General features: G+C 38.9%; 2 protein-coding genes across 2 annotated transcripts; both read right to left on the bottom strand.

The window, feature by feature from the left end:
* Positions 1-1,671: 1,671 nt before the first annotated feature.
* On the bottom strand, positions 1,672-7,780 carry poglut3 (protein O-glucosyltransferase 3). Its single transcript, XM_039809883.1, has 6 exons — positions 7,398-7,780; positions 6,704-6,901; positions 5,860-6,143; positions 5,030-5,234; positions 3,343-3,539; positions 1,672-2,523 (listed from the first exon to the last, which is right to left on the bottom strand). Exons 1-6 carry the CDS (start codon positions 7,633-7,635, stop codon positions 2,086-2,088), a joined length of 1,560 nt encoding a protein of 519 aa, XP_039665817.1. The 5' UTR covers positions 7,636-7,780; the 3' UTR covers positions 1,672-2,085.
* An 815-nt stretch (positions 7,781-8,595) lies between these two features.
* On the bottom strand, positions 8,596-17,962 carry LOC120564740 (NADH-cytochrome b5 reductase 2). Its single transcript, XM_039809948.1, has 9 exons — positions 17,838-17,962; positions 17,403-17,546; positions 14,985-15,057; positions 12,970-13,076; positions 11,936-12,065; positions 11,687-11,770; positions 11,160-11,245; positions 10,938-11,037; positions 8,596-9,409 (listed from the first exon to the last, which is right to left on the bottom strand). The coding sequence occupies exons 1-9, from the start codon at positions 17,850-17,852 to the stop codon at positions 9,237-9,239; spliced, it is 912 nt and encodes a 303-aa protein (XP_039665882.1). The 5' UTR covers positions 17,853-17,962; the 3' UTR covers positions 8,596-9,236.
* Positions 17,963-22,401: the final 4,439 nt, after the last annotated feature.

Below are 22,401 nucleotides of genomic sequence, written 5' to 3'. Positions count from 1 at the left end.
ATAAAGTAAAAGATTTGTCTTTAGCAAGCGGCAACCTAAGGCTTTTCTAGGATAGATAAGTGTTTACCTGTGATGAGCTACATCTCTTCAAAGTGCTCACTGAAAAGTAAAGTGAGAGGAGGAAGTGCCAGAGGGATTACACTTCTTTCTCCTGATGTACAACATCCAGCGGGTCTGCCCATTTCTCCGACCTCTCAATAACCCAAAAAATTCCCTTTGGTCCTACACTCCATTAATCCGACGTCCCGCTGGTGGCAAAATTACGAATCCCACTATGGCCATGCCAAGACCCGCCCTACGAAGCAGCTCGATTGGTTGGGGTTAGGCATTTGACCTTGAGTAGTTAAGGTTAGGATGAGTGGGCTGTAGGACCAAAGGGAATTTTTCGGGTTATTGAGACGTCGGAACAACGGAGCGTCGGAGAAATTACATGGCACCTGATTCAGCCTGGTTTTGTATTATGCCTTTACATTCTATTAGTGTGCTGTAGGTAATCATTTCAACCAACAAAGCACATCTTAAAAAGTTGTGTGTGAAAAAACATTTGAATAATGTCGACTGTACAGCGGTGTACAACTTTGAAAATGAAATGTCACACAGCTTTTCCATTTTCATTTTAATAGGTTCATATAATAACCATGTGAAATGAGTATGTGAAAATAAAAATGCAAATTTTTTTTTTCTCACAAAAAACACAAATGTGGAAAATGATAATGGTATTGTGGATTTTCATTTTCCCATCATCATTTTAATTAAGTCCCCTATGGACTTCCATACAAAATGACATATTCCAACTGTTTAAAATGTACAGTCTGCAAGCGCTATCCGTAAACAAAGCTATTAAATAATTTAAAAAAAATAGAGGTGGACACACTAGCAAGCAAAGCCGTGCTGAGCAGATAATCACAACACAGAGAAATATAAAGACTATACTGAAGAGTAGGTTACTCTCGGACCACTGACAGATGGACATTGCTGGCCACACATGCTTATACTAGTTACAGCTCACTTTATGCCATTACTTTACAAGGGTTACGTACTGTATTAAACTTAGCATGGGGAATAGAATGGGCCAGCTGGGCTGGTAGTTAAGAGGACTACTGAAAACCTAGATGAAATAGGGAACACACCCTAGTCTCACCCCCACGCGGAGGTGACCGTAAGCCAAAAGGTGAAATCACTCCGAGCTACGGCCGGGATCTCGAGCCTGCTGGGGAGCACTCTTTATGTACTTAATAGCAAAACCCAGCTGCCTGACCCATTAAATGACCAGAGCCGTGTGGGCCATGGCTTCCTGTTGTGATGAGGCAAGAATTAATCATCTATGTAGGTCAGGATTCTCACACCCTTCTCCCTAAGAGGGATTAGTGCCATTTTCACACCAAGGAGCCAGTGAGTTTCTGAATGGGAAGCAGAGAATGAGCGCTGACAGTGGAAACAGGTGTTGTGGCCATAAGAGGCCGGCAGCGGCAAGGAGCAGACTGCACAAAGCTGTGGATATCTCGACAACACAGGAGGGTGACTGAAGTACCTTCTCTAGGGTGGGCTTGTGTTTTAGTGTGTGATTGCAACCTCAAGATTGGGCGATGAGTGCAAGGATCTGTCTCAGGGTGTACAAATAGAACTGAATGTTTATGATCTTTAATAAGGACTTTACAGAAAACTACAAACTACAATTTATCTAAGATGTATTTATTTTAAGATAATACTGTATACACATATCCAATACAAAGGTATAAAAAAAACAGTAATTTTATCCACAGTTTCTTGCATTACTAACCAGAACTTTACAAAAGATACAAAAAAATCAACACAACAGTATTAAAAACAAAGAGTGTCATTGGCAATGTCCTGCAGTTTTGACTTAAAATGGCTGATTACAGAGTTTTTATTTTAAATTATTCCTAAAACTGCCTTTACTATCCAACATAAAGGCAAAATGTAATGTAATTGTAATGTTTAATTTCAAACTGTGAAAATCAAAAAAAAATTGTGAGGATCAGGAACATTCAATTACATTCACTCTTCATATGGCAGGAATGTTTCAGAGAAAACAAACAAGTTAAAGACTAAACACCAATTGCATCATAGTTCATCTTTCATATTGGTTTCTTTGTGGATTTTACCCTCACATGTACACACAGCAGTGTGGTCGTCCGGCTGAGGTACCAGCTCCATGTCTGCATGCTGTGTTGGCTGTCCTGTCTGCCGCTCTGAGTACATGTGCATCACTCTGTAGTAGTAACAGTACAGTCTGCTGGGCTGCAGCAGCTCTCTGACCACTGTCTGACCTGCTCTGGCAATCTTATGCGCTTCAGCATCGTTCTCTTTGGCCCATTTGATTTTCTCCAAAAGGTCCGACAGGTTTCTCCTCACGGGAATGTAGTGAGTGCCTGCTTTAAGCTGGCTGTAGAAATATTCATAATATTGTGAGTCCTGTTTCAGAACCAGACTGTTCCCGAGCATCAAGTAAGGAAACCGATACGCTGCCACTGTTCCATCCACGTTCACCTGGTACTTGTACTAAAAGAGGAGAAAGCGTCAAACTATTTTTAATATCAAGTGTTTCTTTAATTTAGTGTATTTATTTAAAAGGGTAATCTCGTGCATTGGTGTCTAAGTGACTTATGTGAACAACAATCTTTGAAATTGGTTTAGTATTGAACGAGAACGCTGAAACTGTCAGCAGATCAGAAATGACCATTGCCTAACCAAACCAGAGTAGTGATTGCTAGAACAGTGGAATGACGAACCTAGATAGTTTTTTATTTTTGTTTCTGTCGACAGTGAAGTGTATTTTTCTATGATAAAATTATTTATTCCTCCATTTATTTAAATGGAGTCTGGTGGGTACATGGTTTTTAACAGTGTCATGTTAACAAAAAGTTTAACCTCTGTAGGGATCCATTCCATAATGTTGTCAGACACTTAGAACAATAATCTGAGCACGTCAGTAATAAAACAAACACTTTTTGTGTACGTAAATTGAAGGTGCGCAATTGCCCTGTAGCAAAACATTGTAGCTTGTTTCGCCGCTGTCGAATGTCGCGGTCTTGCTTAATACTGGGCCAATTTCAAAAGGTTGTTTTTCCCATCAGTCCCTCAGACACAAAAACTTAAAATAGGGTCCAGGTTGTAGAAACTCTAAGTTACCCTAATTGTGTCAAGGTGAGGCTACGTGAAATTACATTAAAAAACAGACAAAAGTAACAATAATACAGTTACATAAAATGAAGGGCAAAGCACCTGCCTCAGTGAGAATAGTTGCACATTGCAGCTTTAAGTTACAGGATAGGGTTAGATTAGAACAAGATATTCATTTATTTACTTATTTTTCCTTACCTTAAAGAAGTCAAAGAATCCAACAAGCGGTGCTTTGCCAACATGTTTCTCCCGGTCTCTGAAGAAGAACCATCCTGTGATGCCTGCATCCAGCATCTCTGGGTTTTTCTTGGACAGAGAGACCAGGTGAAGGCGTTCCTCTCGACTGTCCCGGCCACGGAAAAACGCTCGATCTGTTTTGTTAATCCATGGAGGCCCTGGAGAAAGGGATCCAAATGTTACCTCCAAAAGGCAGAAACAAACAATTAGACATACAGTATCTCACAAAAGTGAGTACACCCCTCACATCTTTTAATGGGACAACACTGAAGAAATGACACTTTGCTACAATGTAAAGTATTAAGTGTACAGCTTGTATAACTTAATGTCTAAACTGCTGGCAACAAAAGTCAGTACAACCCTATGTTAAATTCCCATAGAGGCAGGCAGATTTTTATTTTTAAAGGCCAGTTATTTCATGGATCCAGGATACTATACATTGGCATGGGGTACTTTCCATAAAATCATCTCTCTATCATCTCTTTATCAGGATGCATATGCAAACTAACTAGCCTTTAAAAATAAAAATCTGCCTGCCTCTATGGGAATTTAACATAGGGGTGTACTGACTTTTGTTGCCAGCGGTTTAGACATTAATGGCTGTATGTGGAGTTATTTGGAGGGGACTGCACATTTACACTGTTATACAAGCTGTAAACTTAATACTTTACATTGTAACAAAGTGTCATTTCTTCAGTGTTGTCACATTAAAATATATAATGAAATATTTACTAAAATGTGAAGCGTGTACTCACTTTTGTGAAATACTGTATAATAGGGAATATTGAACTAACAATAGTGTATAAAAGGAGGACTTTAAGGACACATTAAGCCTGGGGTAAGGGCGGCTACATCTCCTGACTCATTACTTCAAATTCAAATAACTTTCCAGTTTTTTCTCACACTATTGTGATTAAAATGCAAAAACAGTCAGAGGTTAGAATCCACATACACAATTAATGACTACAAATGCTGTGAGAGAAACAGAAGTTAGCATGTGTACAATAATCAATTCATAAGTATTTAAACCACAAAAAAGAACATCATCAGAATTATTGACCTTAAAAGTTAAATTTTGGTTTGTTTTTTTTTTTTGAAAACATTGTTACATTTTTAGTTTTTTTTTTTTTTTTTTTTTTTTTTTTTTTTTTTTTTTTTTTTTTTTCACTTACGTGCTATCTTTGCAGATTAATCCTGGCCTAAATGGAATAGAAAAAATGGTGACAGACAACAAATCGAGACGTTTTCATGCCGAAAAATAGACATAACTGTTTAGGTTTTGATATATCATTTTGAATTTAGTGTACAAAGGTTCTGAAAAGACATTGCAGTTCCAGACCTGATTACAAAGCTTCTGAAAGGCATACAATCTTATAAGAGCACTCTTTGGAACAGGTAAGCTTTCATCTTCCAGGCAAAAAAAACAATTAAGCCGCCACTGTGACGGGATATATCGTTTTGTGTAATATGATGTATGATTTCATCATTGTGGATCAATTGAAAAAAAAAAATTTTTTTTTTTAAAAAATGCTCCGGAAAAAGACTGGATTACAAAGCTTCTGGAAGGCCTACAACTGCATGAGAGACCCCGTCGCAGATCTCAGCTCCCTAATAAAGATAAAAGTGTGTTTGTGTGCGTTTGTGTTACCTGTGTTTCCCTGGACAGACAGCAGGTCATTGGTGACACCTCTCATGGTCTCCAGGGTGGAGTGTGTGACCTCGTAAGTGGGGAGGACAATGTCCCGTGTGTCTGTAGAGCCACACCATGACAAGACTGGAACAGCATCAGCCCTCCTCGTCTCTAATGGCCAGTCACCAACATTTAAGTAAAACTCCACATCAGGCACCCTAACCTTCAACCACAAAAAAACAGAAATTGAAATCACCAACCACAATATGCCACATGCAGTCTCTTGACAGTTACATTAAGAAATTACTACAGTTGTTCCTATACCGATACCAGTATCGGAAATGCCTAAAAGGCTGGTACTGGGGAGTACGAGAGTCTTTCCCCTGGATATAACAGCTGTTTGCAAACTTGTAAATTGAGCTGCACTTTAGTAGTATTTTAATGGAATTGCTATGTATTAGAATTATATTTATTTTTCTGTTTTGACTGACTGTCAAACTAGATGATAAAAGGAAGTTCTATGGCATTCATTCTCTGTATTTGTTCCTGTTTTACAAAGGTTTAACCTAAGCTAGGCCATACAACAAGGACAGCAATCATATTACATCTACACAGGGCTAGTAGCATACAGTTGATAAAAAAAAAAAAATAATTTCATTTTTTTTAAAAGCACTGGTATCAGGTCTGTACTCAGCATCGGTTGATAGCAAGTTTATATATCGGAATGGATATCTGGAAGGATAAAATGGTATCGGAACATCTCTAGAAACTATGTAGTAAATGTGCCAAAACGTGCAAAAACACCAGTATGATCCTTTAACATCCCTAGAACTCACACACAACCTTACCTTTCTTGTTAGAGAGAGCAGCATTTCATCAGAAAACATCTTAAAGTCGGTATATTTTCCCAGAGTGCGGCGGTACAACTTGTTGTTGATGATGGCGTAGTGAATGAGACCTCCTCTGTTGGCGAATCTGGGAGGCGCTTCCTGTCGGAGACGCTGCAGGTCAATTGTTGGAAAAGTTTTAAAGTCTGCCAGAATTTGAGGCTCCTCAGCGGGACACTGCATGATGCTCTGCCAAACGGAAGCATTGGGTTCTGGACAGTCGCAGTATTCATGATAGGCTGGACCTGAGCGTTAAACAATGAGACACATAGGGTTAGACGAAGGAGCCAGAGCAGGTCAAAGCAAGGTGGCATTTGTTCCATCTCTTCTGCATCACATTTTACTGTTGGCACCCTCAGAATTAATGATGCATTTTATTGATCTATACGCATAGTATTAAGGAGCTGGTGTTAAACTCTGTTATGAAACAGTGATGATGTCTAGCCTTTTTGAGACAGGATGAACTCATGTTACACAATTTCTCCATATTTGCAAAGCATCTGGTGTGCTGTTTTGAGGGGATTGTGATGTGAATCGCAAATTGGCCACAATATTATAATATATAATAACAATTTAATTTGCATAAAAATGACCGTGACAAGCTCAGTGAGGCTTTGTTTTTTCTCATCGTGCATATATTTGTCATACTGGTGATAAAATATGGGTTTTCTTTTGCAACACAGCTCTTTAGTGTGTGGTGCATGTCTGTCCAGATTAAAAAGCCCTTTTGTGATTATGGACAATACAAATAATAATTACTTGACATGAACCCATGCCAGTGTTTATTGCATAACGCAACACAAACCTTGGATGACGTAAGGTGACTTGGCAACAGCAGCATCTTGGTGGAGGACTTCAACCTCCAGTCCCTTCAGCACAGTGCCATAGAGCCGGTACCTTACCAGAAAAGACCCATCTCCCCTGTCCAGAGGTGGAGGTACGTGGATACGAATGTGCTCCTGTTTGTCCAGCGGACTTATCTTCACTTTAAATGTGTCTTTACCTAAACAACACATATAAAAGACAAATAAAGTGACAAATATACTTCATTTCATCTTTCTGCAGGTGTTAATTAATCCATAGCTTCCATAATTTTTGCACAAACCTGCCTAGCCCTGATACATGGCCATTTGTTGTTAGTTGACCAAAGTCACCTCTCGAAAATACTTTTTTCAGGGTTATGGGACACCGAGGATGATTCAAAAGAGCACTAGAACGGGTTTCAAGGCTAAGAAACATTAGTTATGATTATTAAACTATAGTGCGTTTACTAATCAGTTATCGCCGATAATAACACGAACAAACCATTGTTGGATGTAGCTAGTCTACATTTGTTGATTATGTACAAACCATAGCTATGTCGTTGCCAAATCAGTTTGGGGTTTAACGTTAGTTGTTAGCTAGCTTAGCTAGCCATTTGGCTGCAACCGTTCCAGTGATCCTATGTTTAAAATAATGACGCACATTTTTAACACATACAATGTTTGTGGTCGGTTTACCTGGAGATAAAGTCAGGTTCTCTCCTTTTGAATTGACCGCTTGAATAAAGAAGTAGCGGACGGGTAAAACTGTGTCGGGGTTCAGCCCTGGACCCCAGACGAGACATCTCTCTGAATTGATTCCTTCACAGTCAGAAACCGGAAAGTTTATGCTGATGAATACCCCTAAAACTATAAACCTACATAATAAACCTTTATCAAAAGGCTTAACTAAGTCAACGCTACGCTCACACACCATATTCCTCCAATTGTTAACTGCTGGACGTCTAAATTGATTAAATATTCACTGTAAAGTTTTGATAAAAACTCCTATGCCGACATGTTGGTGAAGAGAAACACGCCCATTTTCCGGTGATGCCTTCATGGATGTCGGACAAAATCGGTTGTGAATAGCAATAGCGCTATTTAAGAACGAATTACTGTATTCAGTCAGTGTTATATTATAATTTTTAGTATGAATTATATACATTTGTAATCATTAACTACAATTGTAGTCTACTGCTGTAGTTTGTTTGGATGTAACTGCATGACCTTTGCTATTTTGGTGTTGTATCCATATGGTATTAAATATATGTGTTGTAAATCACTGTGGATGAGTGTCAGCTAAATAAATGTAATGTAATGTAATGGTCTGATGAGAGATTTTTGAATAAATAACTTACAATAAATTAAATGATATGTTTATATTAACGTAAAGCCTCCACATCTGTCTCTATGCGTTACATTAACGGACATCTATTGGACTACTACTGCTGTAATTTGCACATATTCTTTATACTTCATACTGCAAACCTTTGCATTACCTGGTCATTTTGCACATTCATGCACAAACATGTACAGCTTTTTTAATTTTAAAACAGATATATTGTAGGCTAGATATTTCTATAGTATGTGTTCATATTTGTATTGTAAATTTTTCTATTCTATATATAGTTTCCTGACTTTTGCAGTAGGCTATTTGCTGTTTTTTTTTTTCATTTCATTTTCTTTTACTATGTTTTTTGTTATGCAAAAAACTTGGCAATAAACCTGATTCTGATTTGCATGTTTCACATTAAAGGTGAAAGTCTTGTATATACTATCAAGTTCATGTTAGGTACAGTTGTTATATTATACAATAGTTTATCTAGTAAAAACTGTAGAACTGCAATACATCAGTGCTTTGATTGTATATAGCATAAAATATTAAAACCAACACTGTCATTTTTACATCTTTATTTCACATGAATTCACATTTTGGCCTAAAAAATAAATTTATTTTAAGGGCTAAGGGCATTTTCACCCAGCTTCTTAAATTCACCTTTTTAAGGTATTTGCATATAACTGATCCCCATGTGTTTCATATCAAAATGTTTAGAACAAACTCAGCTTTCCTTATAGTTATGCACAATTTTTTTTCATTTCCAGAGCAATGTACAAAGAGATAATTTGGCACTAAAGCTGAAACTTTTTAAAAGTTGCTTTTTAAAATTCCTCAAATCTCTTTCAAAAAAACTTAACTTATGACGTGTTGTACTAATTGTTATGGGCTCGCGCTCTACCAGGTTAGCTACCCAGGCACCCACAGATAGGAAGTTTGATGAAATACTGTATATAAAAGAAGACACCTGAGTCCATAGAAATTTTCATAGTGATGATACTGGTTCATTTTGATGCCAATTGTGTACCCACTTCATGGTACAGGTTGGTAGTTGTACTAGTATCACTGCCATCAAAACCACACATGCCTAAATGAAAAGCATGATAGTATTAGGCCATTAATGGTGTTCATACATTGATTTTTGGTTTAGTGATTGGTTGATTACAGGGAATAAAGACATTTTGTAGTCAATCAAAAGACTAGTATGCAAAAATGTTTTCTGTTCTGTGTCCCAGCTTATCCAGATTTGGCAAACAGGCTTTCTGGATCATCGGTGGAGGACCGCACAGGACAACAAGGACATCAGTAGATGGAGCAGGAAGGTGGTCCTTGATCATGTCATCGGTCACAAACCCTGAGCTGTAGCTCCAATCTTGAGGAAAAGGCAAGAGAGAGAACGCAAGATTAACCTTCAACTTTAGAGAAATGTTTAACAACTTGCATTTCAACATCTTTTTTTTTTTAGCTGGCAAAATTCAGAATGAAAACATATTTTTCCTAAAAAAGTTAACTTTTTGACACAGTTGTTTGGTCTTCATCCCTCTTCTATACTGGCATAATGTGGTTTATAATATGGCTTATTCATCGGAGAAGACGAAAAATGTGTACTAACATGATCGGCTTAGTTTTTGTTTTCTCCACGGGAAGATTTCAACTGATGCTATTATCAACAAGAAACATGACAAGGTTTGTTGAACTTGTGCTTTCATCCACAGATAGTCATCTCTCCCCCCAAGGCAACCAAATAATGACACTGCTAACAAAAAGCAACACCTGTTTTGAATGAATAATGATCAAGGACCGATGTGTTTCTATTCTGTGTGGAACTAATGAAAGACTAGACAGAATATGAGTGGCATTCAAGGCCCTCACAACAGAGATTACGTAACAACATTACGCTCATGAATAATTTCTGCTTCCTCAAAGAATTATGCAAAGGAAGACATGAGCGTTTGCTAAGCCACTGTAACACCTTGTTGGAACTATCTTCTTCCTCAGCCTGTGGGGATTTTCTCCAGCTGAGGAACCTTTGTTTGGTTTCCCACTCTGAATATCCAGAAGTGAAATTAGAGGGCCAGGCTTTGAGGCTGATTTATTCAGATTCATATAGCCTGGCACTGCACTAATACATGTACTGTATGTCCTTTATGGTAACATGATCAAATTAGTCATGGAAATGTTTCCACCAGATCCCACATTATGGGAAGCAAGCATAAGTTAAGTGTCTCACTATGTCATGTTTTGCTCCCTTTTAATATGATATTTCTATTTAAAGTCATGTTTTTGGCAACCTGGTAAGTGTAAGTCCAATATTTACTCGCCTTTTAGCCATAGTTTTGTCTCCACTAACTCCTGAGAAACATATCTTCTTGCTCTTTAGCTGCTAAATGTTCACCAGCTAGTTCCCAACTTTGTCTGTCTGTCGTTTGGTGAGGGCAGGTAGTGTGCAGTGGGTTTATTACATGCCGGCTGCTGGAAATGAGATTAATGAGAGCAGTGGGCCGTAAAACCAAAACAATTAACTGAAATATGCAAAGTTCTTCACAGTTGAGGAGAACTGGGTGATCATTTTCTGTGCGACCCATCAAGTGACCCCTTTCACATTATACATTGTCATTTGATCAGCTGTTAGCCTAAATATTGATGAGTGCAGCTTTTTAGCATCTGTCTCATGTTAATGTATTGCAGTGCTAGTTGTTTTTAAATTAGGACCACATTACACATACCTGTTGCTTTTTTGGTCAGAAGTCATAAGAACAATATCTGTTTAAAGAACAGCACCTGTTCTGGTTGTTAAAATGCTTCAGGGTGCACTTTTAAAACACAGGGCAGCTTATATTGAGTAGGGTCCCGCCAGCCACCATGTTGTTAGATCCATAGTTAAAGAAATGCTGTCTTACCCATCGGAGGTTTGTCCAGTGTGAACCACAGCTTCACTTTATCAGGGTGGTTCTTTTTTACCTCTTCCAGCTCCTCCCTCAGAAGGATGTCTTTCTCAGTCTGAGAGGGAGTAAGTAAAAGAAATTTTATTTTTGAGTATTTTCCATTTATGAACAGTAATACTTTTTAACAATGAGACAGAAGGAAAGATTTCCCAAAACAATATACCACACATAGCGGACCTGGTTGGCAAATATGAGGGAGCACTTGGTGCTATCAGTGGGGTCTGCTGTGATGCTGCGGATCAACTGCAGCATAGGAGTGATGCCTGTGATGGTAAAAGTCATTGAAATTAGTCTCAGAGGATGGTTTGTTTCTAGGGTATTATGGGAAGGTATATAAGTAACTTCTAAATTGTCAATAAAATGATATTGTCAACAGTGAGGCTGCAAAGGCCATATCCTCAAATGGTCTTGGAAGTTAAACTACATTCCTTAAGCGTCCATGTTCTGTTTACAGAACCATGGGTTTATAAATCTACTCTAACTAAGGTCGCTCAGACCGAATACTGAGGTCGTGTCAAATGCATTCTGACCAATACACCGGGGCGAATGTCCACGAATCAGCCATTACAGTCCAATAAGCTTCCGCCAATTTAGGTGTAAATTCTATATAAAACTATGCCAATCCAGTTTTTCAGCTAATACTGTATGATGCAAATTATTAATATAGTGAGCATACTTAGGGAATCACTTTATGTCTCCCTCACCTGTTCCTCCAGCGATCATTCCAACTTGCTTAAACTTCCGAACTTTCGGCTCTGACTTCTTGTCTGGTCTGATGGAAAACTGACCTGACCATGAGAGAGTAAGATTCATTATTAGTAGGCCTATGTGTTTGGCAGTCCAAGTTGCTTTGACAGTCTTATATTGTACCACAGTGACATCTGCTGGTGGCAGTTTTCATTAGTCTTTTATTCTTTATCTTTCTTTGTTTTCTTTATGCACACACACCGTACCATTTCCCTGATACACGAGCAGTCCATTGGGTCCTCTGAAGTCAATGCTATCTCCAATAGCCATGTTGTCCAGGTACTGAGACATCTTCCCTCCCTCTGGGAAGGAGGGGTGGCAGTTCTTGTAGTACACCTTGAGTTACAAAAAAAGGACACAACAATTTTAAACTGTTTTCTCATCTTTGCCTCTACGGGGCATACAAAAAAAAAATCACCTCTTAGCATTGTTAGCATAGCCAATAGTTTGTCCTGCTAACAACACAATAGTAAGGGTCCTGAGTGTGGGTAACTTTTGTTAAAACCATTCGCTTATACCTCCATTTATTGATTCTTTTGTGAACATTAAGTTGGCTTATTATCAACTCATAAAGGTGATACTGCTAACATGTTAGCAAACAATTGCTTATTCACACATTGTGCAGATAAAGAGCAACATTCATTTGGAGTCTAGCCAATGTAAGTCCATCCATTATTCACTCTCCTTTTAGCTCTGTTTTGGTCTCTTTAGCTGCTAAATGCTCCACCATGTTTTTAATTTTTTAATTTTAATTTAACCTTTATTTATCCAGGTAAGTCGATTGAGAACAAATTCTCATTTGCAACGACTACCTGTCACATTCACACAGTTACACATTCATACCTAGAAGCTGCCCAGTACAACCAGAGTCTGATCTGCTGGCCATTGAGCAGCTCCACTGGAGCGGTTGGGGTTAAGGGCCTTGCTCAAGGGCACCTCAGTGGTGGTAATGAGGGAGGGACAAGTGCCGCTCTTTCGCTTTCCCCACCCAGATTTTATCCTGTCGGTCTGGGGATTGAACCGACAACTTCCCAGTCACACACCCTTAGGTGCACCAGCTAGTCGCTAAATTTAAAACTCTAGCTGGTATTTATCCTCTTGTAAGCATGACACTTGGTTTTGTCTTGGAATTCCTTAAATTCCTTCAATATTTCAACCCAAATAACCCACACAAAAACCTCTGCAGTTATAGGCCAACCATGACGTCTGTGCCCTATATCAGTAATGTTAAAAACAGTACCTTGACCACAAGGTCGACACATCCCTGGTCCTCATCGCTGGATACTGGAGTGTAGGCTCTGACCACCAGACTGCCGTTTACCTTGGCTGACAGGTACACATGCTGACCTGGTGCAGAGGACAGAGGGAGGACAAGCAGGGAGTGAGGTGGTGGATTTGAGGGAATAAGAGGATGGGAAAAATGAAGCATGAGCAGTGGTGGAAAAAGTATTCCGATCCGTTACTTAAGTTAAAGTACTAGTACCACACTGTGAAAATAATCCACTACTAGTAAATGTCCTGTATTCAAAATCTTACTTAAGTAAACGTATGTAAGTATTATCAGCAGAATGTTCTTTAAGATAAGATCAACTTTATTGACCCGTAGGAAATTTGTCTGCTGCATACAAACACATGCATTAGTTATCAACAGACAGTACAGTACATGACAATAAATGTCAAGACAACAATGTACTTTAAGACAAGAAAAAATAAAAATAAAGATCATCCACTAGTTGAGAGGATATAGTAAAGTATTGCACGTGCCCCATTCTAAAGTAAGTTACACATAGTATGGGAATTATAAAGAATGCAATAAATAATGCAAATTGCGAATATAAGAAATTGCACATGGTGAGTAAACATACACAGGTTACATTGGTTAAGGCCAGCACAGTATTATAGTGATGAGGACTGGACTGGTTGTTTGTTCAGTAGTGCTATCGATGTGGGGACAATTGAAAGCTTAAGGCGGTTGCTTTTGCACCCACTGGCTCTGTAGCATCTGCCACATGGGAGGAGTTCATTTTCATTGAAGAGTATGTGTGAACGATCTTTCCGGATCCTGTCTGCATGTGTGATTACTTTAGGTATTACAAGCAAAAGTACTCATTCATTGTGCAGTAAAATGTTTGTTCAATGTTTAGCTATTACATCTTTCAGAATTAATATTACTGCTGCATTAATTCAATTTCAATTCAATTTTATTTATAGTATCAAATCATAACAGGAGTTATCTCAAGACACTTACACAGATAGAGTAGGTCTAGACCACACTCCATAATTAATGTGTATGTTGCAGTTTACTTATGTTTAAGGTTGTGCTCATTTTGACTTCTTTATATACTGTTGGGTAGTTTAATCTACAGCAATGCATCATATTTTATGAGATGATCATATGTTTGTATTGTCCCTGTCCTGTGAGAACCACCTAGCTCTATAAAGTCAACTTTTCACGGTGTCAGAAAATCCGCCGTCATCCTCAAATTGTCATCTGAAAATCAACTAAAGCTGTCAGACAAATGTAGTTGAGTTAAAAGTACAGTATTTGCCTCTAACTTCTAGTGGAGTGGAAGTATAAAGTTGCAGAAGACAGAAATACTCAAGTAAAGTACAATTACCTCTAATTACTTAATACTTAAGTAAATGTAATTAATTATATTCCACCCCTGAGCATGAGAGGAGTATTTTGACTGTAATGGAAATAAGCTGTATATAAGCTCTTTTAACTACTTCTCTCAGCCCCACAGTGATCGTTTCACATGCTAATTCTACTATTTTATTGCAATTTGGGACTGTAATAAATATGCTATATATAGCAATTGTTACTTTTTATTGCTCCATATCTCACCTTTTACCCAATTTCACCTAGTATCCTTTGATGTGTTGCAGTTCAATCATCTGCATCTGAATAATTTAGAGGTATTACAAACAAAGCTCTCTTATTGAGCGATCTTTTATTGGGACTCTGATCCTACTGATCTTGTGTTCTCATTTATGGCCATATTTCAAGAAACTTATAATCAAAGATCAAGACAAGTCAACACTCATCACGTGTAAGGTATGAAGTGCTGGAGATTCATAAGAAGAGGTAAAAAGAATGCAACTGCTGCTCATATATGAGTAGGTAAAAGCTTACTTCTCACCAAGATGCTTTTAAACATCTTAAATCATTGGCAGAAAAAGTTTATAGTTGTGAAGAATCTTATCTGAGAAGAGAACAGAAGAGAAAACAAGAAAGGAGGGCTGTTTCAGTACCGACTGGCAGTCCAAGGATATGAGTTGCAGATGGAAGGCCAAACCGAAATTTTTTTGTGTCATGGCTGATTTCCTGTACAAGGACACACACAAAAAAAAAAAAAAAGAAATAGTACAATATTCTCACAGCTTGCAAAATAAATGTCCTGGGACTTCATTTTGAGACTAGGTGGTCTTAATACAATATATTTAACCAAGGGTGTAACTTTGGTTTGAGAAGTGCGGGGGACACAAAACAGGGGGTCTGGGAGACCTGCGCCAGAATCTTTTTTTCGATTTTAATCCCAGTTCCTGCATTTCTACATACATTTATAAGGACTATGGTGATACACAATTCAGGAAATTATTAAATTGAAAATAATGAAATTATGCCAGAAAGAATTGTCACAGTTGTGAGTTTGTTGTCAGTTTCTGTTGTTGTTTATTTTTAAGTATCTGTTTTCTCCCTTGTCTTGTCTAGTTTTACTTCCTGTCTTTAGTTTTCCCGCCCTTGTGATTGTCTTAGGTGTGTCACCTGTCCCTTGTTTGCTCGTTACCTCTTGTATTTAGTCTCTGTGTTCCCCTTGTCTATTGTCAGCTCATTGTACTGTTTACAGTATTCCATGTGAGAGTGTTTGTCGTCTACCCCGGTGGTCTCGGTGTTCCTGATATTTTTTTTATTCGTTTTGGGATTCTGCCTGTTCCCGTTTTGGGATTCTGCCTGTTCCTGTTTGTATTTTGCCTGCTGTTTTCAGGACACCTTTTGTTGGGTATGGACTTTGATATATCGGTGATTTATTATTAAATCCTCTAGCAACACTACACTACCTGTCAGTCTCTGCATTTGGGTCCTACACATTCTTTGAAACCATGACAAGAATAGTAGGCTACTAGACTATGTTTAAGAAAAAGATGTCTTACTTTCTTTATTGCTTAAAATAGGGGTCAATCACGGAGACTTATAAATAAAATAAAATAATATCAAACTAACTTGAAATTGGGGAGGACACAAACAGGATTTGAAAAGAGGTTTATTCCTTGATGCAGAAGGTCTAGGGTTCAAATCCGACCTGTGACGGTTTTCCTGCATGTCTTCCTTTCTCCTTTCATATCTCAGCTTTCCTATCCAATAAAGGCAGAAATGCCCAAAAAAATTACACTAGGAAACAAAACATTTTCTCACTTGCCTTACTGTTTCTAAACTTAGCACAAAAAGTAAGGAAATTTGTGTTTGGTAGATTATTTCTCTGTGGTAACAATGCTTTTTGTCAATACGTCTTATACTGTTGGAAAGCCTGTTTAGTTCCCTTTCAAATGGTGCCCCATTTGTAAGGAACATGCATTTGTGGGATGAGCAGCAGCGCTGAGTATGTAGGTTGCGCCCATGAAAAATTTGCAACGGCTTATTCTGCCATTGACTCGTTTGGTGGATTGGATGATTGAAATTTGAAGAAACAAGACATATTGGCAATTTAACAATTCATTCATTTCACAAACAGGAGCCTCAGTAGCATGTGGAAGAACCATACACAGCCACAACAGCCTGGCACTTCCTCCTCATGCTGGTCACCAGCCTGGTCACACACTGCTGTGGGATGGCATCCCATTCTTCAACCAGCATTTGTCGCAAGTCAGCCAACGTGGTTGTGTTGGTCACTCTGGCACGAACAGCACGCCCAAGCTGATCCCACAAGTGTTCAATGGGATTGAGGTCAGAACTACTGGCAGGCCATTCCATCCAATCCACCAAACACCAAACAAGTCAATGGCAGAATAAGCTGTTTGGCATTGGCAGATTTGCTCATCCCACAAATGCATGTTCCTTACAAATGGGGCACCATTTGAAAGGGAACTAAACAGGCTTTCCAACGATATAAGGAAAAAAATGCTGAAAAGCATTGTTACCACAGAGAAATAATCTACCAAACACAAATGTCCTTACTTTTTGTGCTAAGTTTAGTTTTCAAAGGGACAGAAAGTAGTTACAGTGAAAATGTGTTCTGTGGATCATCCAGATTAACATTTTCTGGAAAGAGATGTTAATTATTTTTTGTCAATGCTGTGAGCTTCACAATCAAACTCAATTCACCTCCACCAGCCAGAAGTCTCAGACTGATACCTCAAAAGCTTGATTCAAAAATTAAAAATCCAAAATGTTTTGCATGGCTAGATACCAGTGGAGGTAAGTAAGAAAATGTGTGTTGGTGAACCAACCCTTTAAACTAGATGAACATGAGTGTGTTTTCGTTAGTATTTCTTAGTTCATGATGGTTAGTACACCGGTAACTGGAAAATGAAGGTTGTATGAAATGATAAACATTGTGCTAACAAGTGTATAGCAGTTGAATATAAAGTTACTGTATAATCAGGTTTGAAAGTGCCTGCAAGAATAAGAAGTACTGATTCTTGGTTAAATGTCTGTGTCTGTATGCAGTCTACCTGTTTGTCTATAAGGGGAAGGGAATATTTGACCATGGTATCCTGTAGAGTGACAGGCAGCTTCTTCTGTCCTGCAGAGCCTCCCAGGAGGAAGTACAGCACAGTCACTAACACCACAGAAATAGCGGCCATCACCGGGATTGTCTGCAAGACAAAGATCACATATTGTAATACAGTGCACAAAACTAACAGTCATGTTCTTGTTTTGTATTAAAGTTTCCAATCCTTGTTCATTTTAATGTTGCCATATTAACATGGTTTATCAATGAGTTACAAATAGTTAGTCAACATAAAATATGGAAATGTAAATGCTGAGCAGAAAATAATAGATTCAGCAGTTATTTAAGGATGATAGCAACTTTCAGGCACCTAAAAAGATTTAAAAAAAAGAGGGGAATAATTAAAAAGGTAAATGAAGGAAAAGTTAATTCTCACCAAGCTCGGATCCATAGTTTGAACATGTACCAGTTTCTTCTCCTCACACAGCCTGACAGACCAGAGTCCACACACAGTCAAGTTTCAATTCTCTCTATGTGTGTGTGTGTGTGTGTGTGTGAGAGAGAGAGAGAGAGACACGCACGCACACACACACACACACACACACACACACACACACACACACACACACACACACACACACACACACACACACACACACACACACACACACACACACACACACACACACACACACACACACACACACACACACACACACGTCTACACTGGGGGAAGGGTGACACAAGGTCCAAAGCACCAATAGGAAGACAGATCTCACCATGACACATAGTTCAGTGGTGGTGCTCAGGCAATGAGGAGCAAAGCCTTAAAATCACACCACTGAGAGAGGGGAGGAGAGACACACACAGAGATTACATAAAAAACACTGAAAGAAAATTTTTATTCTTCACAGAGAAGAATTAAAAAGTACTTACATTAAACAATTGTCTTCAATCTAGCCTTTTTCCTAGGGCCTAGACAGCAATTATTAAACCTCTTTTTTAGGATATATATATACACATATATATATATATATATATATATATACATATACATATATATACATACATACATATATATATATATATATATATATATATATATATATATATATATATATATATATATATATATATGAAGCTGAATTTGTAGACTCTCAACATGTTCACATATATGTGGTTGAAATTCTGGGCTAAAAGCAAGGTGTATGAATGCAATAGATGGACATGGCAATAAATAGTCTACTCGTGGTTTGTTTAGTAAGTAGATTATATTGAGTTAAAATCAAAGGGTTTGACTGTAGTCAGCTGACAACATTTTTTAACATCTATCTAATAAATAGGGACGCCTCTCTATGTTTGTGTGTATGTGGTCTGTCTTTGAAATATCTCATGAACCATTCATCCAATCTACTTCACACTTGGTTTCCTGGCTACCCAAATGAACGGATGAATGGATTTTGGAGCATTTGGAGCAATTTTGACAGCATTTGATAGGCTATTGGATATATAAAAAAGACTGTGAATAAAACTAAACGGCCGAACAATAAAGGTTGAGGAAAAAATTGACGTTAAAAAAATAAAAAGAACTGCCGTTATGGTCACAGCCATACAGCTCGCAGCAGACTTGACACGCTCATAGACACACTCTGTACCACAGCAGGGGAGGGGAGTTACCCATAGACAGTATATAAGGGGTTACCGGCTTTGACGTAGACTTTTTGCTGCTTCCAACGTTACATGATTGCTGGAAATAGGCTACCAAGCAAACTTTTCTTTACTTTCCCGGAGCACGAGCACATAGCTGACAGGAACATAGCAACTGTTGTGTTGAAAAGAGTTGAGGAAAAAAAAGGTTTAACCCAAAGACTGTTAATACAGTCTATGGTTTAACCATAAAGCTGTCTTTTTCATGTCTACCCTTCACAATAAAAGCCCAGCTTGAATTTACTTAGAGCATTTCGCTAAGAGGAAACTCAATAAAAAGCCATTTTGCCGACACTAAATATCAAACAAAAGCCAGACACGTATTATATTGCTGTGAGCTGTTAATTCACTGTAAGGACTTCTAAAAGACGTGTTCGTTTGATTTCTGAGGAGGAAGGAGAGGCTGGGGTCGAATTGAAAGTTAAGCAAAAGGTTTAATAAAACAACACGATGAAAACGACATGACAAAACAAATGATACACTGCAGCTGACAGCGGACTGAGTTGACATGCCTCCTCTTCAGGAATTACATCAATCAGTCATGCGACATGACAAAACAATACACTGTAAACAGCGGTCTTCAAAATGCTTTCCCTTGCGGGGTCACAGATTGAAGCCCCGAGACCTTCTCTTGATTCCACATTTATTCCCTACCCCTGGGTGGTTCCTCCAATCCCAGGGGCGGTTACTTTTCTCCTTTGTGAATAAGAGCCTTCCTCATAGGCTCTTTGTTGGCATGGTGACAAGTTGGACGCATCTCGGTTTCTTCACTGTCCTATTAGGAAGGACATGCCCTAAACCCTAAATTTGCACCTACTGATCAATAGTCTCTATCATGCAGATGTCTTTACAAGTTTACATGAATTAACATTCTATTGTCCTAACCCAGACTAAGGCACCAGGAGGTTGGAGACGCAGGAAGTTATTTCCTGCTGTGTAGCAGAAGGATTCTCTTTATATGATAATAGTTGGTTTTAATCTAATCTATATGCAAGAGACAGGAAGAAAGGGGGAGAGGAAGGGTCTGTCTTTACCTATTGTTTACAGAGACAAAAGGTGGTGACTGTGATAACCAAATCAGTCTCGACATTAACAGTCATATAGATTCATTCCTATTTTCATAACCCGGTTGCAGCATACAATTTATTACTTAAAACAAAAAACATAAGCATGGTTTGAACTTTTTACAACCTAACATTCACCACTTCTAAACAGAGGCAGAACACAACTTAATCTCGGAGCTTCCTGCACAGCGCTGTGCAGAAAGGTCGGGCAATGCAAGACTATCTCGAGCTGGCCGGGCGAAGACAGATGTTTTCATCAGACTCACCCTGTGTCCGGTTAATGAAGTGTGCTACTAACTAATAACATTACTCTCGGCAAATTAAATCCATACCTCAACGTTAACCGTCAAGCCAATAAGCCTGTTTGGAAATGAACACCTCTGCTGAAGTGTTAAATTCCTTAACAATAATAATGACGACAACACCAGCGTCATTAATTAGCCATTAGTTTTGCAGGTATTTGGTCATAAACTACAGAATAGGACAAATTAAAATGTTGACCTGATGGTGGTGCTAGAGGACAATTTTGAGGATTACCAAATTGATTACAATTCATCTAAGGGGGACATAAATGTCTGAACCAAATTTCATGACAATCCATCCAATAGTTGTCAAGAAATTTAACTCAAACCTACAAATGTGAAACTCATGGTGGTCCTAGAGGAAAATTAATTGTTTTTACCCTCTGGGGACCCTCCAATAGCTGTTGAGATATTTCAGTCTGGACCAAAGTAGTAGCAACATATTGACCTTGCCATCCCTAGAGCTATGCCGCTAGTATGACTAAACATTTATTTACCAACTTATTTAGTCTCCTTAAAGTGATGGGGTAAGATTATTTTTACTGTGCCCTCAATAAATCACATTGTTTTATTGTTTTATTAAAGTGTATTTCTTTATGCTAGTGCATCCAGTCTTAGGGCCCTATCTTGCACTCAGCGCAATTGCCTTTGTACACCGACGCATGTATCATTCCTATTTTGCACCCGACGCACAGCGGACTTTTCCCTCCACAGACGCACATCTGTAAATTAGGGAATGTATTTGCGCTCCCGGGGCAGTTCAGCGAAAAGAGCAGGCTTATTCAGGCGCAAACGTTCCCTGGTGCTATTTTGCAGTTTCAGAAAACAATTCCGCCAATGACCAGGAAAAACCTGGTCTAAAGTCAATGGCGCTAGTTTAAAGTCAGTGGCGCGTTATTCAGATGCTATTTTAGGGGTGCATCCTTGGCCATAATGTAGCGTGTGCACAACGCGCATACACTTTGCTTCTCTCATCTACACAGACGCAGCAGTTCCCGTTTTTGCAAACCATACATAATTACAAGGAAAAATATTACTGAAAATGCGCTTCAGGTGTTTGGATCGGTCAGGAGGCAGGTACAGTCCTCAAAAAGTCGCAGCATTCTTTGTGGCTTGTTGTGTTTTACACAACATTTCCATGAATCATGGATGTTTTGATAACATAAATGAAGAAATATTAGAGGAATTAAGGAGACGTGATGTTGAACTACAGTGGGATTGGACACTCCGGCAGGATCTGGTCTGGGAGTGGCAATGCGCTCCTGGTGGAGCAGGTGGACAGAGATGGAGTGGGGGGAGGAGGAAGGGGCACAACAGGAGCAAGTGGTGCGTTTGGAGGCCCACGCTCCACGGTTGCAGCAATCTCCTCCATACTGTAGAGATGCGCCCGAGAGGCCGCAGCAACATCGCCACCCGGTCAAGAGAAGGATTTTTTACTTTGCCGCATCCCGGACAGCTCCCGCTGGCGTGCGCCAGGCAAATCCAGGCAAGCGCGCCTGCTCTTAAAGGGAATGTGAGATGAAGCTCTGATTGATTTATTGCACGTTACGCCCAAACCACACCTAGCTACTTCAGACCAACCCATTTTAGATTTTGCCTCGGGCGCAAGAGTCATTTATCCCGCCGTTATAATAGCAACAGCGCCAGAGATCCGCCCACAAAGCTACTTTCGTTTCATGTTTGATGCTTGCGTTTCATATCATTAAAATAGGGCCCGATGTGTCAGAGACACAAACATTGAGAAGATTTGAAGGAAACAAGGAGAAACATACTGTCAAGTAGACTCATTTCACCCCACCAGAGATTTTCTTCTTGTTTTATTTAATGTATTAAACTGAATTCATGACCAAAACAATGAGGGGCCGTTTAGGCCATATATCAAGAATGCATGCACATACTCCACTTTTACCTCACACACACTTTTTCC

Source organism: Perca fluviatilis, chromosome 8 (assembly GCF_010015445.1).
Source record: "Perca fluviatilis chromosome 8, GENO_Pfluv_1.0, whole genome shotgun sequence".
Classification (NCBI taxonomy): domain Eukaryota; kingdom Metazoa; phylum Chordata; class Actinopteri; order Perciformes; family Percidae; genus Perca; species Perca fluviatilis.
This window is presented reverse-complemented; position numbering and strand designations above follow the sequence as displayed.

What these genes read in the sequence shown, in the direction of transcription:
- poglut3 (XM_039809883.1), bottom strand. Translation starts at nt 7,635, where the DNA reads ATGGTGTGTGAGCGTAGCGTTGACTTAGTTAAGCCTTTTGATAAAGGT. An exon ending in GTCACCTTACGTCATCCAAG is followed by an intron (nt 6,144 to 6,703) that starts GTTTGTGTTGCG and finishes TTTAACGCTCAG; the next exon opens with GTCCAGCCTATCATGAATAC. An exon ending in GATTCTTTGACTTCTTTAAG is followed by an intron (nt 2,524 to 3,342) that starts GTAAGGAAAAAT and finishes CTCCTCTTTTAG; the next exon opens with TACAAGTACCAGGTGAACGT.
- LOC120564740 (XM_039809948.1), bottom strand. An exon ending in GCTCGTGTATCAGGGAAATG is followed by an intron (nt 11,771 to 11,935) that starts GTACGGTGTGTG and finishes TCTCATGGTCAG; the next exon opens with GTCAGTTTTCCATCAGACCA. An exon ending in ACTGGACAAACCTCCGATGG is followed by an intron (nt 9,410 to 10,937) that starts GTAAGACAGCAT and finishes CTTTTCCTCAAG; the next exon opens with ATTGGAGCTACAGCTCAGGG.